Below are 22,917 nucleotides of genomic sequence, written 5' to 3' on the forward strand. Positions count from 1 at the left end.
AATTCAGGTTTAGCAGCTTTTGTGAACACAATAATTCTATATTTATTGGTTTTGTAAACTCTTGATTGATTTCCATTAAAACATGGCTACCCCAAAGAAGAAAATTTTTCAAATGCCTTATAGTGTGATCCATTATTGCCTCCAAACCATAGCATCCCCACTCGACTATAAAATGTAGGTACAGTACTATACTTTCCACATTCAAAGCTCTAAGCCCAGCTATTTAGTTTCCCTAAATCCTTGTATAACTTTTACTGTATTCAACCTCCACCAGTGCGTAAAATTCCAAAGACCACTCTCCTCCACATTTATTCCACTTGTTTTATTTTTTAACACAATGGCCCATGGAGAATTATTATATTCATTGGGAGGTGCTCAAGTCCTAGGGGTCATAAAATGCCTGGAGGAATAGGAGGCATTCAGGTTTGATCCAGGAAAGTGAAGCACAAGTCCAATTCCTTAGATTCAAAAACCACTCGCCAGCATCAAGGGAACTTGCTTTAAGGGGATCAAGTGAAAGCATATGGGTCATCATGCACAACTCTTGGGGCAGCACTTGGTCAGTCTTTGCAGCCACAGCCACCATGTCATGGGAATCATTTTTAATATTAGGTGTCATACAGCATTTGGGGAATAGGAGATGATCAGATTTGATCCAAGAGGGTGCGTCGCTTCATTCATAAAAACGATTACTATCGACCAATGATCTTGAGCAACCTCCCTGCAGATGAAGATGATTGGGTAACACCAGAACCCTTCTATGTATACCAAGAAAATCATCGCCCCCAATTAGGGAGATATCTTGTATAGCATTCTACTGTTAAAATTATGCTACATTTACTATGGCGGGACACCACCTTGTAAGAAGCTAACGTGTCAAGTAATTCTTTACGAATTGTCCAGACAATTATCGCCTTCATTGTTGTTTAAATATTCGTTGTGCAATCGGAAAAAAAAAAAAATTGCAACTTGTATAATTACTACCAATTCAGAGTCATGTACTTATATATCTGTTATATCTATGTGACTCTGATGGGTTAGTATTATACCCCTCAAGAATATTTTATTATTCCACATACACTTTTTAAATTGCACCAAAGTGGTTGGGCCACTTACCTTTTATATCCTACCTCTCTCCCCCCCTCCCACCGTTTTCCAATATTTCTATCCTTACCCATCCTTCTTTCTTACCCATCTTACCAAAGACTCTGGTCATAAGAAGAAGAAGATTTGATCCAAGGAAGGAGAGAGCAGTTCTATTTCCTAGGATCAAAAGCCCTTTACTAGCATCAAGACAACACCCCCTTTCCATGAAGTGTCTACCATGTAGAACCCTGGTCACTGGCTTAAGGCACTAATAAAGACTGTATCTGCCCTTCAGATTACAGAGTAATTAATACTTATGAAAAATAAGTACAATTTAAAATACAGTACTGGATTTGTTTTAATCAATAAGGGACATTACAATATACCAATATGTAAATGATTTCTTTACTATCACCTTTTTTTTTTTAATAAAATTTAAGCTAAACAATAAATGATAATTGTTATTTTACACTCATAATATTTTTTTAATTAGAGAAAAGCGATAAACCCATAGAGGGTCATATAGCTCCTGTGGAGTGGGAGACATTTGAGTTTGACCCAAGGTAAGGAAGGTGAAGTTCAGTTGTTTGGAACAAGAATCCTTCACTGGAATGAAGGCACCTCCCATTAGGGCTTCAGATTCACAAGAGCACCTTTATAATCATAAATAAGATTTATTTACTGGGTATATAAAAAATAATGTTTACACTAAGTGACAAATACAAATTTTATATATAAATTAGCTTTGCCACTTTAATACCGTACATAAACTGGTATTTTTATGAAGAAATAATTACAATTTTTCAGTAAATACATTCTTACTATAGTCTTTAATTATCATTCCTATTTTATAAATGCATCATTAAGAAAACTATAAAAATATATTTCTGAATGCCTTGTATGAGACAGTCATAGAAAATACTTATAATATTAACTTAAAATGCCAGAAGTAAGATTTCCAGCAAAAGATCAAGGGGTGAAGACTTGACAGTTTGTGTGTGGTCTGTCTGGTCTCCTGCTGTCTGCATGGTCTCCTGCTGTCTGCCTGGTCTCTTGCTGTCTGCCTGGTCTCTTGCTGTCTGCCTGGTCTTCTGCTGTCTGCCTGGTCTCCTACTGTCTGCCTGGTCTTCTGCTGTCTGCCTGGTCTCCTACTGTCTGCCTGGTCTCCTGCTGTTGCCTGGTCTCCCACTGTCTGCAACACCTTCTATACTCCTAACAAAAGTGACTCTCTCAGACATTAAAACATGTCTTAAATTTCTACATTCCAAAGCCCCTTTCGGTCTTTGCAAATGTTAATACTTTACGGTAAAGAAATAAAAATATTTTATCTTTCATTATGAAATAAATGTACCTCATAGTCTATTTAGGCCTAGCAAAATATGATTGAGTGTGATGACATATTTAAACTATGTATTACATCAAATGATATGATTCTGATTGTAAGGCAAAAAAAGTCGAAACCCATTTCATCATGGGAAATACATAATATATCAGGTATCAAAAATGTATGGCACTATAATCTTCTCTAGCCCATCTCATTTATCAAATATTATCTACATTTGGAAAATATAAAAAGTAAGTGAACATTATTTCAATAAAATTAAAGATGCAACATTCAAAATAAAGCAGTTTTCATATTAAGAAATATTTAAAATATTTACCAACAGCCATAACAAAAATAAAAGAAAGATTAGTCATCGCTTGTTCAGTGATGACTGCATGACCACCGAGGCTTGCTGTACACATTTCAATGCCTCCTTCAAGGCCTGTGGATTGTTGACTTCTGTCACCTGTTGCATTGCTTGCTCAAGTGCCTTGAATAACTTAAAGCGGTCGGAGCTAAGTGTGTGAATGTCTTCCTGCATGTCAGGAACGTTCTGAATTTCCGTGATGTTTCCCAATTCACACTTAATATCTTGAGCAGAAATAACATGAGTAGCAATGTTGCCATCATCAGACGTATCTTGGATGAAGTGTAGGGTTAGATAACCGTCTGATGTAAGAAAGACTTGCTTTTCATGTGAATGATCATCTGTAGTATCATCCAAAGTTCTTGTGGGTTCACTTCTAACAATAATTTTCTGTTCAGCCTCATGTCCTTGGGCCAGTACTTTAACATCTTTGTCCAGCCTGACCTGGCAAAACTTACTAGTTTGCATGTTACAAATAATATGTCGCAAAATAGTTCTTATATCTTTCAGAATGGGAAAAAAATACCTATTACCATTAGATACTTCCTCAAGCCTGAAATTTTCACGTGAAAACAAAGTCACTAATGATTTGATCGCCTTAGGTGATGTAATATTGTCTTCGGTTACTAATTTTGTAATATATCCCACTACTTCAGGATGCAACTGATTTACTCTATCCTCAACCATCTCATTCTGATGATTCTGATGGTGTCCTCCTCGACTAATAGTAACCACATATCGCTCCTCTCCCTCCACCTCACCATTCATTATTGCTTGCTTTAACATTCTAGCAAACTTCCCTTTTATCTTTTTACTTGTATCTGCTGCAACAGCAAAGTCTGGATATGCCTGAAAAAAAAAAAATTTATACCAGTCTTATGATTATGACTCTTTTCAAGATGTTTTGTTTTTACGTACTGAATATTCTACTAACACCAGAGATATTAAAGTTTTGGGCCCAGAATACTAAGAGAATGCTTTCAGGCAAGCTATAAACATCTTTATTTTTCTTGACCTGTTAATAGTGGTTTAACCTGTAAACAGTCCAAGCAGATCTACGTTCACATGTGTAGTGCTACAAAAGTAGATCTAAGTTTTTTTTACATATTTTCAAATATAACAAAAAAAAAAAGTAGGTCAAAGTTTTTTACACATTTTCAAATGTAGAAAAACAAAAAGAAGATCTACTTTTTTTACATACTTTCAAATGTTGAAAAAAAGTATATATATACGTTTGGACTGTTTACGGGTTAAGATAAAGATTTTATTTCTTTGCAAAGGTTAAATGAGCATATGAAAAATATGGTCCATCACAGAACAGACAAGTTAAAAAAGGTAGGCTGGGACATTTGTGGAAAGAAGTTCATCAATGGAAGCAAAAGAAAAAAAAATGGAGAATGTACAAGTGCCTACACTTTGAAGGATGGATGGAAATAATGTAATGCAAAGGGTCAACTGAACTGTAATGCCTGAGGAATTCTGGCAAGAGCCATTGAATGACTAATGGTGAATGTGTTTCCTTCTTTGTGTCATACTATGTTGGTGGAACAGGCCTGTATGTAGAACAAATATCAGGAAATAAGATTTGTTGTCCTCTTTCCCTCTCTTGTTAAATTGTTTACTAGGTGTAGGCTGGCTTCTAACCTACATATCTTAGTTAGGTAGTGGCAAAATTTGCAGTTGTATGTATTAAATGTTGTCCAGTTTTCATTTCAATTTTATGGGCATTTTCTACCTTGTCCCAGTCCCAGTATTACAATTTATTCTTCACTGTCTTACCTTGACTGTTCTAATGCTCATCTTTGCAGGACAATCACTCTTGATAGTGCGATATGGTTTTCTCTTCTTCTTTGGTGGGTCCATTGGCTCTTGGCTGTCTATTACATCCTCCTTTATGCTTTCATTCTTTCTCTGAAAATATTACATTACAGATTCAGACGACAAATACTCGTTTAGCACAAATTTCTTAAGACTTGATTTGTTAAACGTCCAGAATTCCAAAATATTCTCAGCATGATGAAATTTGGAAAAATTCAATTTTCGTGCACCAGGCAGGTGGGCTCCTGGCTCCTGGCAGTGGATAATGACTTCTTAAGGCTTGCAAATTCACAAAACAGCCCCAAGCTCTACTTAAAACAGCAGATAAGGGAAAGTGGTTGACACCAAATACTATGTAAACCTTCGCAGAAAGTGGATTTCCTTACAGGTTCCATGAACCACTATTAGGAAACCTACTACTAATACCTCAGATCATGGCAGACAGAACTGAAGATCTTAAGGAGGATGCAATCAGACAGGAAACTCTCACATACAACCCTGGGAATTTATACAATTAAAATACCATATGGACACTAGTGTGGATGCCAGTAGAGGGTCTTTTATATAGGCAATGGCAAAGCTTTGCATCTTGATATAGGGACTATCTTAGCTCATCTCCATTTAGTCAGAAAACTTCTGATCACTGCAGGCATATTCAATGCACAAAGAGCAGGTGTAACAAAAGAAGCATCCATATTTATGCTCATGTTGGTTCGTCAGGATTTACAACATCATTTGGTCTAAACCTGGTGGCTCTCCGAACATTCACCTTGGTGTGTTACTCCCTATAATTATACTGGTATGGGCTAAAACATACATATGACTAAAACATTATGTCAGAATGGTTACTAATTACTAATTCTGACCTTTGGGCTGAGTTAGATTGCATGAGCATCAGTGCAAAATGTTCTGATGCCCAGAAAGACAATGGCAGTAGCCAATAGGTAGAAATAGACTGACAACAAAGAATCTTCTCAATATAACATGTTGCCCAAAGTTGGGTCTTGGGCAAAAATTTGCATTAAAAGGATTCTCTGCTACTGTCGTCTATTTCCTTTACAATGCTCAGCCAATAATAACATCAATGGAAATGTGTCAGAAAATCCTCAAATTGCTCTGTACATATAATAATAATAATAAAAATATGCCAGGAATTCTGCCCAAAATAAGAGAGCCTTTATGATTACGAAAAACTAGCTCATAGGTGAGTTTTTTACGGTTTCATTGCTGTGTACTGAAATTCTTCTTAGGGTTGTCAGCTGCCTCCTCCATTTTTTTGGGGGTACTGGTGGTTGGATTCTTCTAGTGGTTCATGGAATCTGAACACAGAATACATATACCATTTAGAAATGTGAAAAAAAAAAAAATCATATTTTATATTGTTTCCATGACACAGGCTGTACCTTCTGAGAAAATAAATATAAAATTTGTACAAATCCTCTCCATGGGGAAATGGAAGAGAATTCTTCTTCCGTAAGCAATGTATGTTGTAAGAGGCGACTAAAATGCTGGGAGAAAGGGGCTAGTGACTCCTTCTCCTGTATACGTTACTAAATTTGAAATAAGACACTTGTTTTTCTTTTTAGGTCACCCTGCCTCGGTGGGATATGACTGGTTTGTTGAAAAAGAAAAAAATGCAAATCCTACCTTCCAATAAGCTCTCCCTCGACGACAATCCTTATTAACTAACTTGTTTATAACAAAGGGTGCATAGTCATTGAGGCAGACACCATAGGGAGGTGCACCCTGAAGCTTGGGAAGAACCCAGTGAATGCTGTCCTTCTTGTCATCTGCCAACATACAAAAACATGAAATCAATAAGTCTATATTAAAACAACTTTATGACTTATGTGTTAGGTCAAGTCACTGGAACTGAAAGTACAGTACAGATCCTCCAGAAACTTGTTCTGGAGGACCTAGCTGCATAGAAAATTCTGTTTTAGTTTAAATAATAATAATATTATTATTATTATAATCAAAACCAAGTGCTATACCCACTAAGGTCATACAGCACTCTAGTTTAAATAATAAATAACAAATACACAAAGAGAAGCATTAAAATTAAATAAATTTCTTTAGGAGCTTGTTTCCCCACCACCAAAGTAAGGTGTTGTGGTGTGCTATATTGAGAAGTATAGTGTATAGTATATCCTTATGCAAATGACATACTAGAATGGAGCAATAGTTCTTAACAATATACAGAAGTTTTTTCACTGTACATACTTTATATATACAGGTGCTCCTCGGCTTACGAAGGTTCAACTTACAATATTTTGACTTTATGATGGTGCAAAAAACTACTTTGGATAAGAAATTTAAGATAATTACCCAGTGTAAAGGCAGTAAGTCCATAACTTGTATTCATTCATTTAATTTTCAATACTAGTATTTAGTTAGTTACAGTAATTATTTATTTACTTATTCATGACAGTAGTTATTTATTTACTTATTTATCGTATCACATTCACATTCAACTTACAATATTTTTGCCTTATGATGGGTTTGTTGGAACATAACTCCATCATAAGTCAAGGAGCACCTGTACTAGAATGGAACCATAGTTCTTAGCAGTATACATTGTACGTATTTTATATATATATAAATTTCCCAGATTTCACGATCTGTTTTATAAAGAAGAATATCTTATTTAGATTACTAACCCAGAGGGTTAGCGGCCTACAATAACTCACAAAAGCTAATCAGTTTGGCTCACGTCTACTGGGTCCTTTGATTCTCTTCCCATGGACATGATCCACAATAGTTGGTTAACACCCAGGTACGTACATACTCTTAGGTGTGCATGGGGTATACGGGCAATTAAACATGCCCAATGTTTACAGTTGTCCTAGGTTCAAACCCTAGGTAGCAGTAAACCCTCAATTTAATGGACTTTAGAAATGTGGGAGAAAATTCAGTGGGTCGACAGATTCAGAAACATGTAAGTAAAAGGTTTGTTAGTAAGTCACTCTGTCTGACTTTGTTGGGTTATCCTAGGTTCTCTACACATATGCTGCTATGTATGATAATCTATGTAACTGTATTTGTGTATACCTGAATAAACTTACTTAATAGCTACAGAACTGTTTTTTTTGTGTTATGATCAGAGCAAAGCACTCTCATCAACATCCACCACAATCACCATTACCAGCCACCTGCTCCTCTTTATTAGTCTACTAAACGGAGGGTTGTTAAGTAAAAGGACACAGATGCAACATGATCATTTTTCGTGATAACGTTTCGCTCCAGGAGCTTTGTCAAGCCTTCACTAGGTCCCCCCCCCCCCATGAAGCAACCAACTCCTTGGCATTTATTTATCCACTGTAGACGACATGGACAGATTCATAGATTCACTTATAGATATCTTTGTTCCCAAAATTAGACATAATTAGAAGACTGGATCTAAATAGATTACTACGACAATAGGGTCCTTTTTAGTTACCTATGGGTACCGTCCCGCCCATATTTAACATAACAGAGAACTAATTTTTTGGCAAACAGCTAAAAAAAAAAAAAGTTACAAAAAACATTGAGTATTACAATGTTTTTCAACATTTCGAGTGGAAAACCAGAAATTATATTGGAAGAGATGGTCCCTGAGGTCCTTGAGTTCTGCCACACTGTACACCTCCCCCACCACCTTCTCCTCGTCCATATGGATCACACGCAGCTTATTAAGAACAATTTCATCGTATCTTCTGAGTCTTGCTTCCATGATGGTGCCATATACATGTATACATATATATAATTTTCTCAGGATAATTATTAAGCCATTCTCAGGGTAAGTTGTTGTTGTTGTTGTTGGTGTTAAAAAGGGCCACCAAGGTTTACGTCTTATTGAGCCCTGCCTGCAGCGACTCCGGGAAAAATAACTATTAAGTAAGTAAGTTTATTCAGGTATACACAAATACAGTTACATAGAATTATCATACATAGCAGCATATGTGTAGAGAACCTAGGATAACCCAAAAAAGTCAGACAGAGTGACTTATTTCCATTGGGGTCCTTTTACCTTATTATTATAATATATAAAGGTTATAATATTTACTTATTATTCTACAATGAAGATAACATCTTATTATCATACTAAAAAGACTATCTACTACACGAGGGTCATTAAGACTATCTACAATACGAGGGTCATTACTAGGAATAACTACAAAATTTATTCCGACATGTACAAGGTATACAGACATAGCTGACATCAATGAAATGCTACTATATAAGAAGCCCCTTGTTATGCAAAGCATTTAGGGTAAATTAGGTCGGTTGTGTCCCAGGATGCGACCCACACCAGTCGACTAACACTCAGGTACCCATTTTACTGATGGGTGAACATAGACAACCGGTGTAAGGAAACACGTTCGTTGTTTCTACCCCTTCGGCCCCTCAAGGAAGGTTCCTTGATGTTGGTGAGGGGCTCTTGATTTAGGGAATTGGATCTGTGCTCCAGTTCCCCGAATTAAGCCTGAATGCCTTCCACATCCCCCCCCCCAGGCGCTGTATAATCCTCCGGGTTTAGCGCTTCCCCCTTGATTATAATAATAATAATCTACCCCTTCGGCGGGAATCGAACCCGGACCTCACCGTGTGAAGCAAGAGCTTTTGCCACCAGGCCGCGGGGCACCGTGGCCTGGTGGCAAATGCCGTTCTTAATTTGGTCAGGTGGGCCTCTTTGCCGAAACCAAGGCATCATTGGTATGGTAGCAACCACACCACCATTACTATGGTAGCAACAACGTCAGCCTTGTAATGGTAGCAACCACGCCAGAATTGCTATAGCAGCAACCACGCCACCATTGCTATAGTATCAACCATGCTACCATTGCTATAGTCGCAGCCACACCTACAATGCTATGGTAGCAACCACACCAGCATTGGTATAGTAGCAACCACGCCATCATTGTTATGATAGCAACCTTGCCAACATTGTAATGGTATCAACCACGCCATCACTCGTATAGTCGCAACTACGCCAGCATTGCTATAGTAGCAACCACGCCAACAATCTACAGTAGCAACTACGCCAGCAGTTTCTAATGCGCAAAAGGATTAGAGTGTCAGTGATCAGCTCAAGGTTTGTATATTTTGGAAGATAAGACTTGAACCTTCTAATCATGAGCCATCAGGACCATCGACTAATGAAAATAGTGTGTGAAGAGAGTGTTAAGATGGACTAGCTGGTTGTGTGTTGTGTGCTAGATTGCATGGTCGTTTTTTGTAATGTTCTAAAGCTCATAAGCCAGTGTCCGTGGTTCAGTCTGAGTGTCCGTGGTTCAGTCTGAGTGTCCGTGGTTCAGTCTGAGTGTCCGTGGTTCAGTCCCCGTCTTGGGTGACAACGTGGCCGGACAGATGACTGATGGACACTTGGCCGACAGACATTTCACCGACAAACATTTGGCCAAACGGACATTTCACCCTCCGGGTTAATAATCCGAACAAATCTTATCTTAGTTACTCGGTCGAGTAGCTAAGATAAGATTCACTCGCTATGGGTTTGTACCCATGGCGAGTGAATCTTAAAACGCACCGGTCTGAGTTTTAAGCCTCACTCGCCATGGATACCCCCCCCCCCAACCTCGTTCCGTGATTTGTTTATAGTTGTGTTATTGCGATATCGTGAATCATGATAGCTCTTAAAAAGTGTAAGTTATTTAGCGTAATTAAGGTGGAGGCTCGATTCTCCGTCTCCCAGTCAGAGTCTGGTCTCTGGCTGACCAGGCTGTTGGTGGTTCGATGAGATGTGTTGTGTTGCTGGTGCTGGCAGAAGTTCTGCTTCAAAATGTGAATATTAATTCCTTAAATAGTGATTAAGGTTGAGTGGGAACGTATGTCTGCTGAGAAATATGCATCTCTGTATTTATACCTAGTGAAAGAGATGCAGATCTCCTAGTATATCCACTGAGTCATATGCACCTTTCAGCGTATAGACATTGAGAAATATACACCTCTAAGTTTGTGTCCACTGAAAGATACATATCTTTCAGGCTTCAGCATATATCCAATGAGACATATACACCTATCAGCGTATATGCTCTGAAAGAATACCCCTCTTAACGTATATACCCTGAGAGACATACACCTCTCGGTGTATATACTCTGAGAGATATGCACCTTTCGGTGTATATATCCTAAGAAACATACACCTCTTGGTGTACGTACACTCGTGCTTTCCGCTGCTCCCGATAAAAATTCAACACCACTTAATAAGACGTGATAGTAGGACCTCCACTGGAGAAAGACGAAACAGTTATTACCATTGATGACCTCTAGGTGTGCCACCCTTCAAGGACGGTAGCTTTAGGCGAAATTCTCTTCGCCTGAAGGGAATTAAAGCTACCCTTCCCGATGACAAGTTTTTGTGAATTCTCTCAGATTGACTTCCAGGAGCATGGCAAGGTTAATGAATTAGCTTAACAAGCATTAAATAAAGAGAATGTTGAGTATAATTTTTTTTTAAGTTTTCGAAAAATTGTCAGAAAGGAACAAGCAAATGAGGTTGAGGAGAAAACAGTAGATACGAAATAACAGATCCATTATCCATCATAATGAAATGTGTCAAGTTAAACATATTTGTGTGTTGTTACTGCTAGGTTAAGGCTGGGCTATAGATATGTCAGGCAGTATGATTTGGATGAAGATGTAAATGACATGGTTAGGTTAGGTTAGGTAAGGTTCGTCAGGAAACAGGACAAATGTTTCCTGACGCGGGTCTTAGTCAGATGATGACCCGCCTTTGGAGATTTTTGGTCATCTGACCGAGGCCTTCCGCTGGCTTACCGGTCCACCCCCTTAAAAATTATGGTCATTTATAACCATTGTTTTTTTTTTTTTTAAATGACATGAAATGCAGTGTGTGGACAGAGAGAGGGTTATACACTGGAACATTATGCAAAAAGATCGTAGTAAATAAGTGATATTACAATATGCAGAACAACCACTGTGAAAAGAATATTGAATTTCCAAAAGCTTTCGTGATTTCTCACATTATCAAGGAACTTTAAAAATAAAAGATCAACATAAAGGCACATAAGGACGAGATTACATCTCGTCCTTATATACATGGAGGTGTCTCCAACCTTTCAAGGGACACCTCCACATAAACCTTACACTATATGGCAGAAGACCTCATTGTTAATTATAAGATATCTGAAATATTAAGGGTGTATTCATATTTTCCATCGACTAGATGCTCGTGTTTTTATAGAGGAGATTGGAACCCCGCTATGCCCAATATTTTTTTAGTGGTAACAAAATATAATATTTTTGAGGTTGTATTCCATATTGTATTGTTTACATAAACTATCTGAAGTAATTGTAAAATAGGAAATGACTGATAATTCTTTCTAGTGATATAACAAGACACAATGGGGGTCAGTAATCCTGTTTTTAGCGCTATTGCTCACAGGGTGAGCACAGGATGCACAATAAACTAGCCCAGGCGACACCATTAAGCTAACCTTCCCTTCTATGGCTCAGATAAAAGTACCTCTCATATTTTCCAGGGATTCAGCGTATATTATTATTATAATAAAAAAGAAGCGCTAAACCACAAGGGCTATACAGCGCTGCAGGGCAGGAAGGAAGCGAGGGCATCAGGTGGCAAAAGGGAGATGGATGAGTAATAGGTTACGGAGAATATAAAGTATACCTCTCCGTGTACAGCAGTGAACTGGTACCAGGTGAGGCGTACCTGAGGATCTGGCACTGTGACAAACTGCCTCGGTAATCTCGCTATAACTCCAGACATCTCTCCCTCTCCTACATTACTCAGTGGGTCCACATCTACAACAACTGTGCCCCATGGCTTGTGTTATACATTCTGAAGCTTTCATTATCACTGATCTTATTGAAATTATTATTATTATTATTATAGCACCTTATAATAATAATTATTATTAGTAGTAATTTTATTATATTTTTATTAGTTGGTTAACTGGGTTTAAAGACTATCGACTACACGAGGGACATGAAGACTGTTCACCAAGTCAAGAATACTTTAATACCTAAAATACGTATTAAAGTTTATTTTCATAATCAGGGAGGAGCATTTAGGCCCCATTCAGGGAAAGGAAAATGGGTCCAGTTCCTTGGATCAAGAGCTCTTTGAGGAAAATAATGGTTAAATCAAACTGAGAAAAATATATAAAAATTTATTCCCTGCATATCAGAAAACTTAAATCACAGGTTTTAAAAAGAATTTAAGGCCAATTTAAAAGCCATTAAATTTTAAAAAGGCAGAGACATTTAACCCAGCGCCGCTCAGGCATTTTCAAAGGCCAGCGTCTTTGATAATTATTAAGGCGTGTTAAATTATTTTGTCTGATAGTGAACCACGATGTATTAACTCCGCAGAGTTCTACAAGGTAAAGTTTGAGGCGGTGGGGGATATTAAATTATGAACCCGTGTACGCCAGTCAGCTCAAGTGGCAGTGGAGGCTCGATACTCCGTCTGCTGAGTGCCAGGCAGAAATACTATTATTGCAGTTAAGGAATATAAGTCAGCCTTGCTGAGTCAGTCGAGTTACACGACTTCATGAAGAATTAGACACATGTACAACATCTGGGTATCTTTATTTGTAGACGTTTCGCCATCCAGTGACTTTATCAATACAAGGGCAATATATGAAGAATATAGAACTATATACACGACTTCATATAATATACTTCATTAATTAATTCATGAGGGAGGGGGAGGAACGCTAAACTCGCAGGGACATCACACAGTACCCAAGGAAATAGTAGGCAGACAAGCTTGATCCAAGGAAGGGAAAGTGGTGTCTAATTCATGGAAGACTTTCACAAGAGTCAAGTAACCTACCATGAGGAACACTCCTTGAAGCCTTTAAAGCATCCGTCACATAACATAATGTGATATTTAAGGTATTTCTAACACATCAAGAAATAATCACATTATGTGATGGTTTGTTGATTTGCTGTTCCAAGGCTATCTTCTACGGCATAGTTATGAAGGATGTATATCATTTGTATATCTGTGAGTGTGTGTCTATGTATGTGTGTGTATAAATGTATATGTAAGTGTTCATATGTGTATTTGTACGTATAATGTGTGTATGTGTATGTATATATGTGTATGTGTATGATACTACAGTCAAGAATGTTTTAACAGGGAGTACAGTAAACTTTTAATTAATATACCTAATATAGAAAGCTGTTATCTAACTCATGTGTATAGTAGTTCCATTTTTATTTCAGTAGGCTCGTCATAGCTGTGTTTTGTGCATCATCTGTGTAGTTGACTTTATTTGTAAATATTTTTATGTCTGAGATTCTGTAGATGCGAGAGAGACTTTTATTCAACACGTTGATGAAAAGTATCAAGTGAATGACACAAAAAACGATTAATAATGAACGTTTATTTACAATACAAACATTCATACCAAGTATACAGCCATGTGTACTCAGTACACATAGTGTATAGAAAAAGTTATCTTCCAGACATAGTGGTCAATACTTTGTTACTTGGGAAAACAAACACAAATACAGCCTAATGCGATCATTTACTGACTACTTTTCGCCCACACAGTGGGCTTAATCAAGTCACAAACAGCTCTGTTTGTGACTGGATAACGCCCACTGTGTGGGCGAAACATAGCCAATAAAGGACTTCATTACATTTGTGGCTATTTTTCCACTGTGACGGTATTTTATACCATTTATCTCCACTTCGTTCCTTGTTCACACCCTCCCACACCTCCTCACACTACACATAAAGACACATAGAAGCCTCAGATATATTTTCTAAACTGAGTTAACACTTGACATCATATGGAGCAATGGAGGTGCAAAGATATCGAAACACTGATGTGAGAACATGAGATTAAAAGTAAAGATTAACATTTTTATTTTCACTTTCGTTGTACATACAACGGATATCACTAATCATGTAACGTAATATTTCTATGAACACAAAAACAGTCACCATTAAGAGAGGAGCGTGTGTATCACGTTTCATGGACCGCCTGAACCAAAACTAAGCTACTTATGATCAAATTCTCAGACGAAATTAAGTCTGAGAACGATATATGTGCAACATTTAGATATATCTTTATTGTGTCGTCTGACTCGTCAGTAAAGATACTTAGAGTAAGTGTTGCACATGTCTTACTCATCAACTTATCGGTATTGTATACCGACTCGAACCTATACAATGAGATCAAAAACTAGCAGGTCAGTGCTGTAGCTATCAGACCTGCGAGGTATTGTGGCTGGAGCACTGACCTGCTAGTTTCAGGACGGGCTTGCCATAGTTAGAGTCCTGCTCATTCCTTGAATTGTAAGTAGTCTAATGAAATATATTATGAGACAACAATATTTGCTGCGGAAGTTCCATGACCCATCATATAAAGAACATATAAATGCAGCTTCAACCAATATTCCGTGTTGAAATATGACATTCTCTCTTGAATTATAATATCCAGTCTCGAGACATAAAATTCAGTTTTAAGACATAATATTCCTTCTTGAAATTAAAGACTACGACTGTTTACTCTGCAAAGTCCTTCAATGAAGAATTAAACACAATTATTGTAACGATGCAAAGTTCCTGCTTTTTGCAAGGCAGAATAATTAACATTGATTGTAATTGTTAGTTTCAAGACAGTTTTCAGGCTGACCCATTAAGTATACTTCGAGACGTGTCAAAGATCAGAGTCACCATTTACATATATATATATATATATATATATATATATATTATATATATATATATATATATATATATATATATATATATATATATATATATATATATATATATATATATATATGTCGTGCCGAATATGTAAAACTGGTCAATTAGCAAGAACTTATTTAAAATTAAGTCCTTTCTAAAATTTTCTCTTATACGTTTAAAGATATATTTTTTTCATTAATGATAATGTAAAAATTTTTAATTTTGTACCAAAAGAATCTTAGAAAACTTACCTAACTTTATTATAAGAAGAACAATTTATTTTAGCCTAACCCAACTAAATACATTTTAGATTTGTTTACAATAATTTAATACTAAATAAATACAGTGAAATATATTTTTTTCGTTAGGTTCAGAATGATTTTGGCGAAATTATTGCATACACAAATTTTCACTTGTCCTATATGGCAAGATGAGCGTTGCTATTTAAGCCAAGATCGCAAGTTCTGCCTATTCGGCACGATATATATATATATAGGTTTTCACACAAACATTCCGGTTGTGTTGTTTACCAGTGAGATGGACAATAATATTTGGTGTGTACCCTCGCCATCAAAGGGTGGGTGTGTAGGGGACCTTCATTCCCGGCTAAGGACTCTTTATCCCAGGAATTGGAGTTATCCTTCCTCGTTTTTTTTTGATCGGGTATAAAGACACGTATTGAATAGTTTTATATCACACTACGCTTCTCTCAGGAGTTAGCTTTATAATAACAATAATGAGAGAAGATAATATTATACAGGTCAGCAGTGATGGTGACCCATCTATAAGTATGCTGATATCGCAGTTTTTTTTTTTTAAGTTCAGAGATTAACACCCTGACTATATGCAGTCGTATATAGTACTGTACTCGCCTATATGTGCTTGCAGGGGTCGATTCACAGCTCCTGGCCCCAGCCTCTTCGATGATCGCTATTAGGTCCACTCTCTGGACTTATGTACACGTAACTATTTACTTGTAAGAGATTAAATCTTACTGGGAAGAACACAAGACAGGTCAGGGTTTGAAAGGTTAGGTTAGGTAAGGTTCGTCAGGAACAGGACAAGTGTTTCCTGACGCGGGTCTTAGATGATGACCCGCCGTTGGAGCTTTTGGTCATCTGACCGAGGCCTTCCGCTGGCTTACCCTTCCACCCCTTTAAAAATTATGGTAATATTAGGGAATGAAAGCCTACCTGTGTAGCAGTCTGTAACATGTGACATGAAGCAAGTTCTCTCATAGTGACATTATTTATGAAAAAGGTGTGAATTGAAAAATATATAAAACAGTGATGTTATAGAGTGAAAGATCTGAATACTCACAACTTCATTATGAATATAAATGGCGGTAGATGTAAACAATGTTCTTACGACAATAATAACGGGTATTTTTATAATGTGTGGATTTTTTATACCATTTTTAAAAACTTTAAGTTATTTTACACTTATTCTTTGGTGTATTATACAAACATAAACATCTGCGTTAATTGTGGACAAAACAGTATCGTCAAAAAACCATCTACAACTGCTATATATTCCTAGAGGAAAATTGGAAAAAATTGAACGATTCAATATATTTCAGCAATTTTTTAGTGACATTATCTTAATGGTGGAATATAGCATTTACATAACTCACAAATATTTATTTAGTACACTTGTTTTAGAAATATTTATCTAAGTTAGCAAAGTTTTCCTTGACACATGAAAGTGGAATTTCCAAATGAAACCTAAAAAAGTCTAGTATACAAAAATAAATTTTTAGGTCAGCATTATTTTATTGCTGCAATTTCCCTTATGATAAAAAATGTTAGTCTCGACATCCTGTTACATTTTCGTAAGAGAAATAATACAATGATTACATAATATTTTTTAACTGGTAGTGGCTAGGTAGGTATAATGTTTGTCAGGAAACAGGACAAGTGTTTCCTGAGGCGGGTGGGTCATATGACCCACAGCTAGAGCTTTTGGTCATCTGATCGAGGCCTTCCACTGGCTTACCCCTCCACTCCATTAAAAATTATGGTTTCATGGTGGCTTGTAGGAGCTTCAGGAATTAATGGCACCTAGCCATAAACACTCATAATAATTTTTGCAGCCTACTCTTATTAATTTAATTTAATTTGCAAGTCCATTACATTTTTTGCTACTTTCTACTTGTTACTTGCAACAAAATGCGAAATTGATTTCCTCTTTTTATATGGCGTGAATATTTTTGAACGTTCCCTTAAAGTGAGAACTACTCCAGACAGCAATATAAAACACGGATAAGAGAGATGTGAATTATTCATGGAAGAGCTTGAATGATGAGTGTAAGGAGAACAAGTGTGGTGGAGGAGGATGGTATGGAGCACCATGATCCACCACTGCTAGTCTGCATCACCGCCATGGCTGAAACAACAGTGTTCAATATTAGGGAGTAGCAACCAATATACGTAGTATAACCACAGGGAGAGTATGAATGATAGCTCTAGGCCTTTCATTTTGCAATCTACACATCTTCAGGAGCTTGCAAAGTTGTGTAATGAGTAGGAAGTCCATGTAGATTCCCCTGAACGAATCTACCTAGACCTCCTGCTCATTTCTGCAACATTGCAGGCTCTTGAGGATGTAGTGTTTGCAACACGAAAAGCCTAGAGCTATCATTCAACTTCCCCTGCAGTACATTTTGTATCGCTTGTTACCGATTATTGCATAATACTATAAACATATTATGTTTGCAGTATGCATGATAACGTATGTGTGTGTTTCAACACTCGCCTTTCTTGGTGGAGAAGGTGAAGTGGGGCGACTGGGCTGACCAACCATACTTGTTCCTCACTCTGACGACGGCCACGTAGTCCGTGGCCACCTGCAGCCCCGTCAGGGTGAGGGCCAGGTGGTGTCTCCTGGCTTCCTTCACCTCTCTCACTCTCTCAAGCTCTACCTTCCTCGAGACAGTCTCCCAGGAGCCTGCCATCACCACGCTGTGGTTGTTCTGCAGGGAAAAACATGATTACTGTATGGCTGTTCTGTGGGATCAGCCATGATTATTATGGCTATTCTGAGGGATCAACTATGATCACTGGCTGTTCTGTGGGATCAACCATTATTACTGCGGCTGTTGTTACCAGCCATAATTAGTGTGATTGTTGGGTGTTGCTAACCATGATTACTATGGCTGTTCTATGGGATCAGCCATGATTAGTGTGGCTGTTCTGTGGAACCAGTGATGAGCAGCGTGTGAATATGGGACCGGTCATGATTTTTGTGATCGTTGTGTAGGATCAACAATGTTTACTGTTTATTGTTGTTGGACCAACTACAGTAAGTTTATTTAAGGTAGAAGTACACATAAGTACAACTATCATACCTAGTAATATATGTGTAAATTGCCTAGGATAACCAAGAAAAGTCAGACAAAATGAGTTATTAGTAATAAGACTGTTGTGCGGGTACACTCAGAACGTATGTGGATCAAAATTATGCTCAGTATCTCAGAATGGAGACAAAATTACCTAGTGTTTATACGTAGCTTGGCTGGTAGCGCACTCAGCTCACACACTGAGATCCATGGTTCGACTTCCGTTACGGGTGGAAACATTTGGGCATGTTTCCTGAAGACACCTACTGTCCCTTTTCACCTAGAAGTAGGTACCTGGGTGTTAGTCGACTGGTGTGGGTTGCATCCTGGGGATAAAATTAGCCTAAGTTTGCCCAAATGCTCTGCATAACAAGGGGCTTTCTATATATCAGTATGTCACTGATGTCAGCTAGGTCTACCTGGAGGGCATTCCGGGGATCAACGTCCCCAAGGCCCGGTCCACGATCAGACCTCCTGGTGGATCAGGGCCTGATCAACGAGGCTGTTACTGCTGGCCGCACGTACTCCAACGTACGAATCACAGCCCGGCTGATCCGGCACTGACTTTACGTATCTGTACAGCTCCCTCTTGAAGACAACCAGAGGTCTATTGGTAATGCCCCTTATGCCTGGTGGGAGGCTGTTGAAGTCTTGGCCCCCGGATACTTATTGTGTTTTCTCTTAGTGTACCAGACCTGTATAAGTTGTATCATATACTAGTAGAAATAGAGATTATTATTATTACTACTACTACTTCTTAGTGCTGGGTAGGTTGTAATACGGCGTTCAATGTAGCGACTCTATAAACCCTCAACAACGAGTCCAAGTGTTTTTGCGCCAAGAATTCGTGTTGTGGCTGGATTTTCTCATTGAAAACCGTGGATAACTTTTGTTTATTACCTTTAGCTGCCCTGGCACCCATTTGGTGTATGAGGCTAGAGTTTGTATTGCCCTTCCTGCCCAGTTGATGATACTGTGAGGAGGGTTCAGTTGTAATTAGAAGAAAACTGTAATGACATCGTGATTTCTACTGTAACTTACACCACTCAAAGGTTCCTTGATGCTGGTGACGAGTTCTTGATCCAAGGTGTGGAAAATACTGTATATATTTTCCGTAAATACGGTAATTTATAGGTAAATAGATGGCCTATATTGTATTTAATAAAAATTGTATTATGGAAAATGGGAAACTGAGCCTGCGCCTGCGCAGAAGAGGACTCGCCATCTTGGTTTTGAATTGGATACAACGTTAATATAATGGGAAGAATTTTTCGTGCTCTAGAGGTTAAAATTGGATTGGCACCTCTCAAATAGGAGGCGAAATTGTTGGATGTGCATTCCTGCATAACTTGAGATATCAGACGACTGGACAAGACGGCTCCAGGAACCTCAGATAAGCTCTCTAGATTTGTGTATAATTCTGGCCAGTGTTTTCATAAATTTAGTTAATGAGGTTTTTCTGAGTATGATACAACTTAATATCCAGTCAAATTGGTGAGTGATATTAAGATATATTTTCCTTCTGTTATGTATATGTGAATTTATATATGATCATTTTTTAATATACAGTCCACAAATTTATATATTTACCAGTATTCCTGGTGTATGTATATTTCATTTAATTAATAGGTCCAGAGCAACTTGTGGTTATGACAGTGGTAGGTATCGAAGGGGGACATTTTTTGCGACCTAGGTGTCCCAAATTCCTATTTGTCTATGCAACACTGATAAATAATAATTATCTTTGTTATCATTTACTGTTATGTACATAATTAGTTACATTCAGATAAATGCAATTTTCCACATAAGGAGCATGGGGAGAGCTAAACCCTATGGGGTTAGCTCTCCCCATGAATGTAATATTAATGATACTATAATACAAGGACAGTACTGGAAATAAGTCACTGACTTTTTTTGGGTTAACTTTGGTAATTTACAAATGGTATTGTATGATAATTATACTTTTGTGTGCCTGTACCTAAACAAACTAACATCATCCGGGTAGGGGAGTAGCCTGGAGTTTACCTGGAGAGATTTCCGGGGGTCAACGCCCCGCAGCCCGGTCTGTGACCAGGCCTCCTGGTGGATCAGAGCCTGATCAACCAGGCTGTTACTGCTGGCTGCACGCAAACCAACGTACGAGCCACAGCCCGGCTGGTCAGGAACCAACTTTAGGTGCTTGTCCAGTGCCAGCTTGAAGACTGCCAGGGGTCTGTTGGTAATCCCCCTTATGTATGCTGGGAGGCAGTTGAACAGTCTCGGGCCCCTGACACTTATTGTATGGTCTCTTAACGTGCTAGTGACACCCCTGCTTTTCATTGGGGGGATGTTGCATCGTCTGCCAAGTCTTTTGCTTTCGTAGTGAGTGATTTTCGTGTGCAAGTTCGGTACTAGTCCCTCTAGGATTTTCCAGGTGTATATAATCATGTATCTCTCCCGACTGCGTTCCAGGGAATACAGGTTTAGGAACCTCAAGCGCTCCCAGTAATTGAGGTGTTTTATCTCCGTTATGCGCGCCGTGAAGGTTCTCTGTACATTTTCTAGGTCAGCAATTTCACCTGCCTTGAAAGGTGCTGTTAGTGTGCAGCAATATTCCAGCCTAGATAGAACAAGTGACCTGAAGAGTGTCATCATGGGCTTGGCCTCCCTAGTTTTGAAGGTTCTCATTATCCATCCTGTCATTTTTCTAGCAGATGCGATTGATACAATGTTATGGTCCTTGAAGGTGAGATCCTCCGACATGATCACTCCCAGGTCTTTGACGTTGGTGTTTCGCTCTATTTTGTGGCCAGAATTTGTTTTGTACTCTGATGAAGATTTAATTTCCTCGTGTTTACCATATCTGAGTAATTGACATTTCTCATCGTTGAACTTCATATTGTTTTCTGCAGCCCACTGAAAGATTTGGTTGATGTCCGCCTGGAGCCTTGCAGTGTCTGCAATGGAAGACACTGTCATGCAGATTCGGGTGTCATCTGCAAAGGAAGACACGGTGCTGTGGCTGACATCCTTGTCTATGTCAGATATGAGGATGAGGAACAAGATGGGAGCGAGTACTGTGCCTTGTGGAACAGAGCTTTTCACCGTAGCTGCCTCGGACTTTACTCTGTTGACTACTACTCTCTGTGTTCTGTTAGTGAGGAAATTATAGATCCATCGACCGACTTTTCCTGTTATTCCTTTAGCACGCATTTTGTGCGCTATTACGCCATGGTCACACTTGTCGAAGGCTTTTGCAAAGTCTGTATATATTACATCTGCATTCTTTTTGTCTTCTAGTGCATCTAGAACCTTGTCGTAGTGATCCAGTAGTTGAGACAGACAGGAGCGACCTGTTCTAAACCCATGTTGCCCTGGGTTGTGTAACTGATGGGTTTCTAGATGGGTGGTGATCTTGCTTCTTAGGACCCTTTCAAAGATTTTTATGATATGGGATGTTAGTGCTATCGGTCTGTAGTTCTTTGCTGTTGCTTTACTGCCCCCTTTGTGGAGTGGGGCTATGTCTGTTGTTTTTAGTAACTGTGGGACGACCCCCGTGTCCATGCTCCCTCTCCATAGGATGGAAAAGGCTCGTGATAGGGGCTTCTTGCAGTTCTTGATGAACACGGAGTTCCATGAGTCTGGCCCTGGGGCAGAGTGCATGGGCATGTCATTTATCGCCTGTTCGAAGTCATTTGGCGTCAGGATAACATCGGATAGGCTTGTGTTAACCAAATTCTGTGGCTCTCCCATAAAAAATTAATTTTGATCTTCGACTCTCAGTCTGGTTAGCGGCTTGCTAAAAACTGAGTCATATTGGGACTTGAGTAGCTCACTCATTTCCTTGCTGTCATCTGTGTAGGACCCATCTTGTTTAAGTAGGGGCCCAATACTGGACGTTGTTCTCGACTTTGATTTGGCATAGGAGAAGAAATACTTTGGGTTTCTTTCGATTTCATTTATGGCTTTTAGTTCTTCCCGCGATTCCTGACTCCTATAAGATTCCTTTAGCTTAAGTTCGATGCTTGCTATTTCTCTGACCAGTGTCTCCCTACGCATTTCAGATATATTGACCTATTTTAGCCGCTCTGTTATTCTTTTCCGTCGCCTGTAAAGGGAGCGCCTGTCTCTTTCTATTTTACATCTACTCCTCCTTTTTCTTAGAGGAATAAGCCTTGTGCATACATCGAGTGCCACCAAGTTAATCTGTTCTAGGCATAAGTTGGTGTCTGTGTTGCTTAGCATATCTTCCCAGCTTATATCGGTTAGGACTTGGTTTACTTGGTCCCACTTTATGTTTTTGTTATTGAAGT

At 38.4% G+C, this 22,917-nt stretch overlaps 2 protein-coding genes across 3 annotated transcripts in view; both read right to left on the reverse strand.

Annotated features, from left to right (window-relative positions):
• Positions 1-793: 793 nt before the first annotated feature.
• Positions 794-8,403, reverse strand: LOC128700016 (uncharacterized). 2 transcript variants are annotated; one of them, XM_053792933.2, is made up of 5 exons: positions 8,133-8,403; positions 6,243-6,385; positions 4,557-4,688; positions 2,748-3,626; positions 794-2,278 (listed from the first exon to the last, which is right to left on the reverse strand). In XM_053792933.2, exons 1-4 carry the CDS (start codon positions 8,305-8,307, stop codon positions 2,781-2,783), a joined length of 1,296 nt encoding a protein of 431 aa, XP_053648908.1. In that variant the 5' UTR covers positions 8,308-8,403; the 3' UTR covers positions 794-2,278; positions 2,748-2,780. The 2 variants fall into 2 exon arrangements, with proteins under 2 accessions (XP_053648908.1, XP_053648906.1); XM_053792931.2 differs by having other exon boundaries at positions 794-3,626.
• Positions 8,404-15,404: 7,001 nt separating this feature from the next.
• Positions 15,405-22,917, reverse strand: part of LOC128700017 (protein amalgam) — a 43,361-nt gene continuing 35,848 nt past the window's right edge. Inside the window, exons 7-8 of the mRNA XM_070098758.1 lie at positions 18,043-18,259; positions 15,405-17,673 (exon numbers count right to left, since the gene is read on the reverse strand). Of these exons, the coding sequence (XP_069954859.1) occupies positions 17,570-17,673; positions 18,043-18,259 (321 nt within the window). The 3' untranslated portion in view covers positions 15,405-17,569. The remainder of the gene's footprint in view (positions 17,674-18,042; positions 18,260-22,917) is intronic.

This window comes from Cherax quadricarinatus, chromosome 64 (assembly GCF_038502225.1).
Source record: "Cherax quadricarinatus isolate ZL_2023a chromosome 64, ASM3850222v1, whole genome shotgun sequence".
Lineage (NCBI taxonomy): Eukaryota > Metazoa > Arthropoda > Malacostraca > Decapoda > Parastacidae > Cherax > Cherax quadricarinatus.

What these genes read in the sequence shown, in the direction of transcription:
- LOC128700016 (XM_053792933.2), bottom strand. Translation starts at nt 8,307, where the DNA reads ATGGAAGCAAGACTCAGAAGATACGATGAAATTGTTCTTAATAAGCTG. An exon ending in TCGAAATGTTGAAAAACATT is followed by an intron (nt 6,386 to 8,132) that starts GTAATACTCAAT and finishes GTATGTTGGCAG; the next exon opens with ATGACAAGAAGGACAGCATT. An exon ending in TGAGCATTAGAACAGTCAAG is followed by an intron (nt 3,627 to 4,556) that starts GTAAGACAGTGA and finishes TTTTTTTTTCAG; the next exon opens with GCATATCCAGACTTTGCTGT.